Genomic DNA, 13,727 nt, shown 5'->3' on the forward strand with positions numbered 1-13,727 from the left:
ATGGATAGTGTGAACTTATAATGTTCTAATACAACTGCGCTGCTTGTGTCACATTTGTTCATTTTGTTGGCTTTCATTTGAAGGCTTTTAATCGAAACTTGAAATATTTGAAATGGTTTTGAATATTGTTAATGAAAAGATGAAAGATGCCTCAACTTACTGACCAAGTATTACATTAATTTTGGAACAGTTTGAGAAGCTATGTCTACCACAGAGGAAACCCAGATTCAAGTCTTTGATACCAGTATTTAAACTAGCAGACAGAGATTGTGAGTAAAATGGACACAGAACACTTATTCTAGGGATCATTAATCCTTGTGTTACTCAATTGTAACATTTGATGAACAACAACAAGTCATGCTAGGGAACACATTAGTAAGCTATTGTACACATGCCTTGAGTACATTTTCAGCTTCATGCCTTCAGTCACTGAAAAAGTGCACCAAAAGGTAATGCATGTTCTGGCAGTTTACTGCTATTAGAATATTCAATATTTTTTTCCTCTGTTGTGTCTTGTGGCAATGAGTTCCACACACTAACTGTTTACTGTGTGAAAAGGGAAAACGTGTACTCCTGTTAAGAGTATTTTGAATATATTTCTTGTCTAACTTTCTTTTAAGATTTTTTTTTTTTTGCTTTGTTTCATATATAGAAGATTTTTTGGACTATTCCCCTATTCTCCAGAAGCCCCGATACCCTTTCAGCAGCAGTTTTGGTTCCACAGCCACTTTTAACTACCATTCTACTAAAAATAAAAAAAGTACTAAACAGGTCCAACTTCACAATATGGAGTGAGTAAAAATAACAATGTATGTAATGGCTGCTACTAAAGGACAAATTATCACTTTGGTGGTTAAGTAGTAGTTTGAAGCTTTCACTTTTTTCTAATAGCCATTCCCTCACACCCAATGGCTATGTTCAGTGCTGCCTCATTAGAGTCAAAGCTCTCTCTTATACATAGTCTTTTTGGCCTAATCTGTCCTTCCTATGGAGTTTATAGCCAGGTCCTATGTGCCTTTGGTCATTTCATCGTTTTTCAGTAATGTTCAATATGTCAAGGTCCTCTTCCATTTTTATTTCCTTCTTTATCTGACATCCCATTACTTTTCTTTAATTTAACTCTGATCCCAACCTGCCCTTCCCTAAGATCAATTGTAATTTCTGTCCTATCCTTTACTAGGAAATAAGAAATACTTTTGTATTATAACACACATCTCATGTTCTTGTCTGACTAGAGTGCTCATCAGCACCCACTGTCTTCCTTCCAGCTCCAGAATCAAAGTGGAAAAAGAGTAGGTGGTGATAATCACTCAGACTCTGTCCACAGCACCAGCTCTACCCACAACACTACTCATGACCTGTTCCCACCACATTACGTCTTCTTTCCTGACCATGACCCTTGGGACAAGAGCCCCAGTATTCACTCCTGGCCAACAAGAGCAACAGTAATCACCACCAGATGGCTCTCTCTCCTACACTGGAAGGCTGTGCACGGGCTCCCCACTGCTGTCTCATGTTCTGCAACAGCTGCTTGCAGTAGCTCAGGAGCAGTGGCCATTCACAACTGACATTGGGAGAAGGAGGTAAAGCAAGATGTCAGTGGTCTCAGAGAGGTAACAATACAGCAGCGGTTCTCAAACTGTGGGTCAGGACCCCAAAGTGGGTCACAACCCCATTTTAAATGGGGTCACCACGGTTGGCTTAGAGTTGATAGGGCCCAGAACCAGAGCCCGAGCCCCACCACCCAGGACTAAAGCCAGAGGCCTTCAACGCTAGGAGGCAGGGCTAAGTTACAGGCTCCCTGCCCGAGGTTGAAGCCCTTGGGCTCTGCTCCCCCGACCCCTGCCTAGGGGCCAGGCTTCGGTCCCCCTTTCTGGGATGTCATAAACAGATAGTTACGGGTTAATGTCTCTTTTACCTTTAAAGGGTTAACAAGCTCAGTGAACCTGGCTGACACCTGACCAAAGGACCAATCAGGGGACAAGATACTTTCAAATCTTGGTGGAGGGAAGTCTTTGTTTGTGCTGTTTGTTTTGTTCTTTGTTCGCTCTTGGGGCTAAGAGGGAGCAATTGTGCAACCAGATCTGTCTCCATTCTTTCTAAAACAGTCTCTCATCTTCATAATAGTAAGTACTAGCTAGAAAAGGCGGATTAGTTTTATGTTTGTTTTCTTAATTTGCAAATGTGTATTTTGCTGGATGGGTATTTTACCTCCGTTTGCTGTAACTTGTATCTTAGGCTGGGGGGAGAGAGTCCCTCTAGTCTGTATAAGCTGAAGACCCTGTAAACATTTTCCATCTTGATTTTACAGAGATAATTTTTATTTTTTCTTTCTTTAATTAAAAGCTTTCTTTTTTTAAGAACCTGATTGATTTTTTTCCCCTTGTTTAAGACCCAAGGGGATTGGGTCTGAACTCACCAGGGAGTGGTGGGGGGAAAGAAAGGAGAGGGAAGGTTAATTTCTCTCTGTTTTAAGATTCAAGGAGTTTGGATCACAGTGATCTCTCAGGGAAAGTCTGGGAGGGGGAATGGTTTATTTCTCTTTCTTTTAAGACCCAAGGGGTTTGAGTCTTGGGTCCCCCAGGGAAGGGTTTGGGGGACAGGAAGTGTACTAAAACACTATATTTTTGGTTGGTGGCAACGCTATCAGATCTAAGCTAGGAATTAAGCCTAGAAGGGTACATGCAGGTCCCTATTTTCTGGATGCTAAAGTTCAAAGTGGGAATAATACTTTGACATGGGGTCATTAGTAATTTTTGTCATCAGAAGAGGGTTGCGGTGTAATGCAGTACAGTATATAGGAACATACTAGCCCAACTCAAGTCCTGTCCAGCTCTTAGTTAAAATAATTTTCCAAAAATCTTTTCAATTTCTGTGCTAGTAATCCGAGCTAATCCCTTGCAGACAAGTTACATGTCTTCAAGTCACCAGGGCCCAATGAAATACATCCTAGAATACTCAAAGAGCTGATTGAGAAGGTATCTGAGTCATTAGTGATTATCTTCAAAAAGTCATGGAAGACAAGAAAGATTCCAAAGGAAAGGAAAAGGGCAAATATAGTGCCAATCTATAAACTGGGAAATAAGACAACCTGGGCAATTACAGATGAGTCAGCCTAATTTCAGTACCTGGAAAGATAATGAAGCAAATAATTAAGCAATTTGTGAAAATCCAAAAGATAATGCGATAAGTAATAGCTTTCATTGACAGGGTAACAAGTCTTGTGGATAGAGGGAAGCAGTAGATTTGGTATATCTTGACTTTAGTAAGGTTTTTGATACTATCTTGCATAACCTTCTCATAAGCAAACTAGGAAAAACAACCTAGATGGAGCTCCTGTAAGGTGGATGCATAACTGGTTGGAAAACCATTCCAACCATTCCAACAGTGGTTCACAGTCAAGCTGGAAGGGCATCTCAAGTGGGGTCCCATGGGGATCAGTTCTGAGTCCAGTTCTGTTCAATATCTTCATCAATTATTTAGATAATGGCATAGAGAGTACACTTATAAAGTCTGTGGATGATACCAAGCTGGGATGGGTTGGAAGATGGGATTAAAATTCAAAATGATTGGGACAAACTGGAGAAATAGTCTAAAGTAAATAGGATGAAATTCAATAATGACAAATGCAAAGTACTCCACTTAGGAAGGAACAATTAATGGCACACATACAAAATGGAAAATGACTGCCTAGGAAGGAGTACTGCAGAAAGGGGTGCGGAGGTCATAGTGGATCACAAACTAAATATGAGTCAACAGTGTAACACTACTACAAAAAAAAGCAAACATCATTCTGGGATGTATTAGCAGAAGTGTAGTAAGCAAAACACGAGAAGTAATTCTTCCACTCTATTCTGCACTGATTAGGCCTCAACTAGAGTACTGCGTTCAGTTCTGGGCACCACATTTCAGGAAATGTGGACATACTGGAGAAAGTCCAGAGAAGAGCAACAAAAATGACTGAAGGTCTAGAAAACATGACCTATAAGGGAAAATAGAAAGAATTGGGTTTGTTTAGTCTGGAGAAGAGAAGACTGAAGGGGGATATTACAACAGTTTTCAAGTACGTAAAAGGTTATTACAAAGAGGAGGAAGAAAAATTGTTCTTCTTAACCTCCAAGGACAAGACAAGAAGCAATGCGCTTAAATAGAAGCAAGGTCAGTTTAGGTTAGACATTAGGAAAAACTTCCTAACTGTCAGGGTGGTTAAACACTGGAATAAGTTGCCTAGGGAGGTTGTAGAATCTCCATCACTGGAGATTTTTTAAGAGCAGGTTAGACAAACACTGGTCAGATATAGCCTAGACCCTAGATAATACTTAGTCTTGCCATGAGCGCAGGGGACTGGACTAGAACTAGATGACCTCTCGAGGTCCCTTCCAGTCCTACAATTCTATGATTTAGCCCCAACCTTTTCCCCCTAAAAATCCTTAATACCTACAAAATGTAAATACTTCCTCTTTACACCATCTTCTCCTGTGCATTGAGACCCTGAAATTGTCTGTCAAAAATAGGAAAATAAAGTAGTCATGAGAGCTCGGGTTTGATTCCTGGTGCACAGTGACTGGATTACACAATTTTACCAAATTTCAGCAACACCTGTATGAAGCTGAGAAACTTAATACTGACATGACCAAAAAATATAAAATTAGAGGTGAACTTTACGGGTAATATTTTCCATTAAAAAAACCTCAAAACGCTATGCACTTCAATTCATTACATTACGTTCATTTCTCACCGTGTTCAGTTATTGTGTTTATCTCCCTTTCAAGAAGTCAAATGGAAGATAGCAAAATAGCAGAGAAAGATGTTCCTTCCTCAAGTGCTCAGAACTGGTACCCACACTCGATAAAGTATGAAATATTTGACAGAGAAGAGGCTATGCAGGATAAAGCTTTCAAGAAACAAAGCAAAAAGGTTACATGTATTTCATGAGCCTAGTTGATGTCTTATTCAACAAAAAATAGTGTTTGTTACAGCAAGTGTCACATCACATGATGCTTATATGGTACTGTAAAGCAAACAGGTGATCTTATGAACATAGCTTGTCATGAGAATGTATGTACTTTTAAATGGAGACAAGGAAGTCTAATAGTTACTATATTCTGAATCAGATGTGGTTAAATACACACACACATTCCCCAGCCACCCAACCCCCTTTTTAACCTCACTCAGGCCCCACATTGCAACAACCTCATCCAGGTCTGAGATGGGGTGTGAGTGTGTCTCTCATCAGAACAGCTCCAAATTTTAGTTAGGAACATAGAGAGGGAAGTCATCTAAAAAACACAAAGAGGAATGCATAGGGCTGGGTGAGCTGCCTCTTCGGACTCCCAACCCAGAAAACTAAAGACATTTTAACTCCAGTCCTCCATGTTCCACTGCCAGGACATCAACAAGAATTATTTTTAAGCTAACAGCAATTGTCTTTGTGCACCTTTTGTTACTGCTATAGAAATTCAGCAGATGGCAGTTAGCTGTGTTTTGCTGAGAAATCCTTTGCATAAATTCACATTAGGATATAAGATGCTTAAATGACCAGAAGGTTCTCTTTTATTGAAGCCTTCAACACATTTCTGATGTCAGCTTCTAATGTTCTTTGGTTACAATCTGCCAACTTCCCTCCTCACCTTTGCAGAATCTTTGCTTTCTTTCTTCCACTCACAACTCCACATTTTGTTCCAAGTGTAGGGAGTGGTGCAGACAGCCTCTATACAAGGAACTGATAAGGTGTACTAAACAACTGCTCAGGTCACTTTGCTTTTGCATTGCATCCCTTCTTTCCCACTCCTTATTCAGTTTACTTACACGGTAAAATCAGGTTCCTTATCTGACATCAAAAGTGTCACATACATCACAGGCTCTCTATGAATAAATATTCACTTTAGCCTTCAGCATCTAGTTTTTGAAACAGATGTAAAATATACATTGACTCAAGAACAAAAGTAAATGACAGCCAGCTTTGGAATTATGGTGCCGTATGAGATACTCACAGGGGAGTCTTATTCAGCAATGACCTCAGCACTACAAATCCTTAAGCCACTGGATTTCAGGCGCACTAGATAGATTTTGAGATGGCAAAGTAGCAATGGGGTATGAAAAATGTTACATTACGTATTATAACTACCATTAGCACCAATGAATAAAGACGACTTGACAGAACTCTGGTGCTACTAACAGCTTTCTAGTCACAGAATTGCAAAATAGCAGCAGCTGCAGAAAGGCACCAGTGACAGAAAAGAAAGGAGTGAGGAAAGAAAAATGCTATCAGAAAGGGATAAAAAGAGCTGCAAAGCCCTGGTATGTATCTACTGTTAGCAGTTTCTAATCTCTTTCTTAAAATGTTACATAATTCTACCAGACACCTTACCATTAATATACTGTATGATTGTGCTCAAACTGGCTAAATGATTAACATCTTAACTGACACAGAACTTGGCTGATTATTTTAGATAACTGTTATAACTTTGAAACGGAGAGGAAATTCAGAGTACAAAATCCAGAATGAGAAAATAACTTTACTGTATAATTAGAAGGCCAGATCCTGCAGTCCTCCAACTCAACCAGAGAACATACGAGTAGACCCATGGATGTACATATGCATTCAAACTCCATAAGCTATTATTGGGGATTGAACCTGAATCTTTAAGCATGAAGAGCACAGCCCCCCATTACCACCTGAGCACAACTCCATTAGCAGTAAGTAGCAGGCACCTCATGATCACAGCCGAGCCCCTAAATCAGTGGTCCCCAATGCGGTGCCCGTGGGCGCCATGGCGCCCGCCGGAGCATTTACATGCGCCCGCCTAGTGCCCAGCAGGGGAGAGAAGCTGCAGCCCTGCACCTGCCGGGGACAGAGAACTCCAGGGCCTACAGGTTGCAGGCACCGGTGTTCTCTCTCCCCAGCAGGCGTGGGGCTGTGGCTTCTCTCCAGCTTCTCCAGGGCTGCAGGCGCAGTTCTCTGTCCCCGGCAGGGGTGGGGCCGCAGCTTCTCTCCAGCTTTGAAGCCGGAGAGAAGCCATGGCCCTATCCCTGCCGGGGATAGAGACCTCTAGGGCTGCAGGCACCAGTGTTCTCGATCCCTGGCAGGCACGAGGCTGCAGCTTAAGCTGGAGAGAAGCCACGGCCCCGTGCCTGCTGGGGACAGAGAACTCCGGGGCTGCAGGGGCCAATATTCTCTGTCCCCAGCAGGCGTGGGGCCCGCCTAGTGCCTAGCAGGGGAGAGAAGCCGGGGCCCCGCACCTGCTGGGGACAGAGTACTCTGGGGCTGCAGGCGCCGGTGTTCCTGGTTCCTGGCAGGCATGGAGCTGCAGCTTCTCTCCTGCTTCTCAGGGGCTGCAGGCGCCGGCGTTCTCTGTCCCAGGCAGATACGGGGCTGCAGCTTCTCTCCTGCTTCTCCGGGGCTGCAGGCTGAGGGCACCGGTGTTCTCTGTCCCCGGCAGGCGCCGGGCCGTGGCTTCTCTCCGGGGACAGAGAACTCTGGGGCTGCAGGCTTCAGGCGTTGGTGTTCTCGGTCCCTGGCAGGCGCAGGGCCACAGCTTAAGCTGGAGAGAAGCCGCAGCCCCACACCTGCCGGGGACAGAGAACTCCGGGGGCTACAGGCTTCATTCTATGTTGAAGTAAGAATAATAAATATATTTGGACCAGCAGTTCAAATATATTTTACTTTTTTAAAATAAATGAGATGAAAACTATTTATGATATTTATTTTGTAAAAACTCCTTAATTTTTCTTACAGGTAGATAAAATAGAGCAAATTCACATGGTAAAGTGAAAGAGTAATTGCCGAATAATGTATTTAATGCCTTTTATATGTAAAATTCCCCTTTTTATCTTATGGATTCATATATTATGTAATATTAAATATGTTTTTCGTATTATTTAATGTACAAATACAAAATAAGCCTTGAAAAATTGTTGGCACCCACCACACTCTTCTAAAAACATGAATGTGCTACTGGCCACAAAAAAGTTGGGGACCACTGCCCTAAATGATCCTATACTGCATTATATAAAGTATATACCAAATTTCAGAATAAGGAAAAAACAAAGAAACTACAGTAAAACACTTCCACAAAATTAAGTTTATACTGGAAATTCCAGCAGATTCTGCTTTAAAGCTGTTGTGTAACTATCTAAAAAAATTAAATGCTAAATATCTCCAAATAAAGTAGGTACAAAGAGGCAAGCAGTGTAACTGATTCTAAATATTACCTTCTGTCCATTTTAAATACCCTGAGGAAGTCAGACCACCCAGCTCTTGTTCTGCTGCAGAGTCCCTGCACACACACACAATGTGTTGTCACAGAAAACAAAGTCCAGCTATCTGCATAAAGTCAATTGTGTTTCTGAATAATCTTGCAAAGTTTTACAGTGTTCTGTATGTTTTTTGCTATGTTATTTAGCATATACTTTTAATCCTTGCAAGGGAAAGAAAAAAACAGTAATTGACAACTCCTCCCCAGAAATTAGCCTGATCCATGGTTAACAGTAGCTGTAACATCATAGCATGGTGCATTCTAGGAAAACAGTGGAGCAGCCAGTGTGACCTCATGAGCTTTACTTGTAAGCTTTCAGTGTGCTAAATGTCCTTCTCCCTTTGCAGTTTAGGGTACTTCTCATACCCATTTACTTAAACACATGCTTGAGGTTAGTAATTAAAACTGAACTACAGCAATGCTTCCATAATTATGTAAAATTTAGACTGTTGTAAACACCATACATTTCATAAATAAGTAACATTTTGTACCATGGGACTAACTATCAAAAGCTGAAATCATTTAGTCCAGCGTTTCCCAAACTTCAGATGCCACTTGTGTAGGGAAAGCCCCTGGGAGGCCGGGCTGGTTTGTTTACCTGCTGCGTCTGCAGGTCTGGCTGATCGTGGCTCCCACTGGCCGCGGTTCGCTGCTCTAGGCCAATGGGAACTGCTGGAAGCGGTGGCCAGTACGCCCCTCAGCCCGCGCCGCTTCCAACAGCTCTGTAAATTACTGTGTAGCTCCTATATTCCTTAAAATTCAATATCTGGCTTACTAAATATACTTCCATTTGCACCCTATGCTTTTGCCATTTAATTATTTTAAATCCAATTTTTTGTAAACTTTGAGCCAAATCAGCAAACATTTATGCACAAGTATTCCCACTGAGTTCAATAGCTACTATTGTGATTGCCTGGTTCTTGTCAAAGTCCATTTGGAGAACCAATCAAGCTGCTTAAATAACCAAAATGCTACTACACATGTTCCGAAGAAACAAGTATCCAGACAACAGTTATAATGCACATATGAACAATGATGGTGAAAAAACTGCTCATTTCTTTAGCCACATTTAGAAAACAATTCTCCTAATCAGGTATATTTAAAACTAAAAACACCACTTAAATACTTCATACAAAAATTCAGAACTGGGTGCCTTACCTATCTGGTAGTTATCATTCAGTAACAGGATATAGGCCAAAAAAATTCAATAGAGTGTGACTAAAACAATGATGTTGATAGCCATTGATAATGAACAGATTTTTTCGGAGAATACACATTAAAATAAGAGTAGGAAACTTTTTTTCTTAAAGTTACAAAAAAAATTAAAGCATGCTATAATACTCTTTGAAACCTTCTACTTCCAGAGTTAACACATGGATACACTTTTAGAACACGGTTTTTTTAATAACAATTCTGCTTGTTATTATCAAAAACCCCTATTACTCACAATCAGATTTACCAAAAAAGCTATAGCTTTCCACACCACATATGTCTGCAAATCTTGGTTTTATATACATCTTAACATGAAACATCAGAAATTTGCATCGACTTTAAACCCTCTCTTTTTGAGAGGGCCATGAATGGGAGAGAAATGAAAAGTAATTAGGGCTGGTCTATGATAAGCCAATAATACACAGACTTTACATAAAACCACTATATGCCTGGTTCACAGAAAACCACCTATCTGCAAACAGGCAAGGAATTTTCAGATTGTTACAGTTAAGCCAGTCTAAGGCTCATTTTTAGCTGTCCTTTGCATCTGACCAGCCAAATGCACAGTATTTACTTCATCTTCTCATCTAAGGCCATGTCTGCACTTACCAGGGATAGATGCTGCTGTGATAGATGCAGTGGGAGTCGATATAGTGGGTCTAAGACCCGCTAAATCAACTACAGAGCACTCTCCAGTTGACTCCAGTACTCCACCAAAATGAGAGCAGCACGATGTAGACACTGCAGCAAGTTGACTTAAGCTACGTTGATTCACATAGCTGGAGTAGCATAATTTAGGTCAACTTACCACGGTAGTGTAGACAAGGCCTAAGTGTTCCCCAATTTCAATTTTTAAGTTACAGAGAATTTGAAATGACATGCCAGTTTGATGGCTAGCATATCCCAAACTCCATATCTATCTGGAGACTGAGGATACCCGGCAAAGTCCACCAGACATAACCACTACACACAGGGGTTGTATAAGATATAACCACTGAAAAATAAGCTAATTTCATATGGTGAGGCAGGAAAAAGACCAAAAATGGAATTCTGCAGTCCCAAAGAAAAAAAAAAAAGCTGTCCATTAATAAGAATAAGGCTCTATTTATAATGCTGCAGAGAGCCCTTTTGTAAGTAAATCTCTCTCAGTCCAAAAGAATTTCCCCTTTTACTTGAAGTTTACAAAAAAGGAATCTTGATCTTTACAAACATTGATTTTAAAAGGTTCCTTCCTTCAGTCTTAAAGATTTGGTTTCTCTAAAATGTTTTATACTGAATTTCACAGGCTATCGGTACTCCAGGATGATGATGATAGAAGTTTTATTTTCAGAAGTCAGTTTTTTTGTCAAATTAATTATATGACAAACTGATGTATTAAATAATTCTTTTTTTTTTTTTACATTTAAAGAAAAAGCACAATTATATTCACTTAAAGGCCTTGATTTTATGTCAATAGTTTAAAAAATGGTCAAAGCAACATATATTCAAAGAGCAGATAGCTATCTTCTAGCTTCCAACACAACTTCTTAGAATTATCTCTCTATGACATATTATAGCTTAGTCATAGATTTTAGCTATATTCTATTTATCAAAATATGTTTTAGAATGTGTCATTTGAAATCTAAAATATTAATCTGGTTTTAGAACATTTTAAACAATCAGCAACAAATCATTTAATAATTTAAAATGAATCTATGATAACAGCATTTCTTAGTAAAAGTATGGGGGAAAATCGATTAAAAAACCAAAAACAACTATTTGATTATTACTTCTTCCTGGGGGGAAGGAAGGCAGGAGAAAATGAAAATCATACCTTCTTGTTCTGCTCTTTGATCTTGATCTCTGAGACCTATAGGATTTTCCTCGGCCCCTTGATCGACTACGACTGCGTTTTCTTTTGGATCCGTATGAAGAGCTACTGCTAGATCGATGTCTGCGTCTGAAAAAACAATGTGTTATAGCACACTCCTGCTTTTAAAAAACACCTATCAATGTTAGTTTAAAAAGGACATTCAAATAATCTATTATTTTTATTAAAATTGAGATCAGGGTCCCATTGTGCTAGGCATGGTACGTACAAATAGTAAGAGACAGTTCTTTCCCCACAGATCTTACACTCTAAGTAGGCAAGATAGACAAAAGAGTGGGAGGAGAAACAGAGGCACAGACAGGTGAAGTGACTTGCCCAAGGTCATGCAGCAAGTCAATGACAAGGCCAGGCACAGAACATAGTCCAGAGCCCAATTTACAGGATCGCATTGCTTCTCTGTGGCCTCTACATACAAAATATAAATTTAAACTCACATTTAGGACTACATCCCATAGCAGGATCGATGCATGGAACATGTTGCAGGATCAGGGACTAAGGTTGCAATGGTAAAAACAAAATTCAAGACATATAAAGTTATGTTTCCCACAGCCACACTGCACATAGTTTTTCAGCCATATTGCCTTTATGCAGTATTTTCTATCCTGTCCTTGTTATATGCATAACTTAATATATTTATGTTACCTTAAGTTTTGTAATGAGTAAGCTTAATTTTACATTTATGTATGCTTTTTGAATTTCCGTAAACTGATATTTTTAAAATGCCCAATAATATTATAATTTCAATTATCACAATTACATCTTGAAGTTTCCTCTTCAGTGAGGTGAATGGAGTAGAGAAGGATGGAATTCACTTCAGTTATTTATTTCAGTTTATAAAAATGCATCTTTCCAATGCTCTGGGTACACATTTAACACATGAGAAAACTCTTAGAAAAGCAGTAATAAATAGAAATTACCCCTCAAAACAAGGATCCTCACAAATCCCCACATTTCAAAACATAAAACTCATATAACCTCCACTAAGATACTCTTCCTTCCCAATCCAAATTCTGGGAGAAGAGGTGAGACTTGTTTTGCAAACTGTATAAGGGAAACAAATGTCAGAGTAGAGAACCCCTTATTCAGATGACCCTCCACCTCATAATTAACCTGGGGACTGTTATACCCCTCAATCGAGCTACCATATTGTGCACTAGTTGATGTACGAGTAGTATTAATATGTACCCCATATAGAAGCATTGCTATAATCCAGTCTCTAGATGACAGAGACATGTATCACTGTGGACGTGCACCTTTCCAAAAGAAGAAAGGTTACTTCCTGTCCAAATGTGGATACTAAAAAACAAACATCACTCTCTGGGCCACACCTTGTATCTGGAAATCGAGAAGTGAACAGGGATTTGATTTTGTCACAGTAAAATTATGCATAATTTACAGCACAGTCATGATAAAATAGATAATTTTGGGTTATGGTCACTGCAACTTGTGGATGCAACTGCTGCGCATTAAGAATTCGATGTCATCCTCTTAAAAACAGGATTAGATCAATGTGAACAAACTATTAGTCCAGCTGTTCTCAAACTGTGGGTCAGGACCCCAAAGTGGGTCGCAACCCCATTTTAATGGGATTGCCTGGTCCAGCTTAGACTTGCTTGGGCCCAGGGCCAAAGCCCAAGCTCAAGGGCTGCAGCTCTGGGCAGCAGAGCTAAGTTTACTGGCCCCCTGCCTGGGGCTGAAACCCTTGGACTTCAGCTTTGGCACCCCACCCAGGGCAGTGAGGCTTTCGCTTTCCCCTTCTTTCCCCTCGGGGTGGCAGGGCTTAGGCGGGCTCAGGTTTTGGTCCCCCCTCTTGGGGTCCTGTAGTCATTTTTGTTGTCAGAAGAAGGTCGTGGTGCAATGAAGTTTGAGAACTCCTGTATTAATCAGTGCTCAAATTGCGCTGGGATGTAAGAGGGCCTCTCCTCCATCTGTTCCCCCTTCCACTTTGACTCCTTCACCTCACCCCACCGACCCTTCTCCACAGTGCAGAACTCCTAGATGGGTCAGGACTGGGTCTTCGCCCCTCACTCAAGCCCCAGGTCCCTTGTGGTGACAGCTCCAGTTATCTGCCTTTTTTCCCCCGTGGTAGGTCCCCAAGTCCTCAATCCCCATTCCCGCAATCTTTGACCCATCTCTTGTCCTACTAGCCTCTCGCTGAGACCTGTTGCCCAGGTTCAACATTTCACTGATGGATCCCAGGCTCTGAGGTGCTTCTCTGGAGAAAAGTCTCTTCATCCTGGCAGGAAGCAAGAGGTGCTGCCTGGTGCCCTGGCCAGTTGTTTGGTGGAGACTGGTTCAAACCACCCATGTGAGATCCCAACCTGACCATTCCTCCTCTGGTGATGGGGTGGGGAGAGAAACTGGGCAAGCTCAGAGGAGAGTGGGCT

The 13,727-nt window shown here is 40.9% G+C and overlaps 1 protein-coding gene across 1 annotated transcript in view; it reads right to left on the reverse strand.

The window, feature by feature from the left end:
- The window catches only part of RSRC1 (arginine and serine rich coiled-coil 1), a 341,170-nt gene that overhangs the window by 311,736 nt on the left and 15,707 nt on the right, over positions 1 to 13,727 (reverse strand). The window contains exon 3 of the mRNA XM_032805529.2: positions 11,284 to 11,409. Within this exon, the coding sequence (XP_032661420.1) occupies positions 11,284 to 11,409 (126 nt within the window). The remainder of the gene's footprint in view (positions 1 to 11,283; positions 11,410 to 13,727) is intronic.

The sequence above is a fragment of the Chelonoidis abingdonii genome, chromosome 8 (genome assembly GCF_003597395.2).
Source record: "Chelonoidis abingdonii isolate Lonesome George chromosome 8, CheloAbing_2.0, whole genome shotgun sequence".
NCBI classification, from domain to species: domain Eukaryota; kingdom Metazoa; phylum Chordata; order Testudines; family Testudinidae; genus Chelonoidis; species Chelonoidis abingdonii.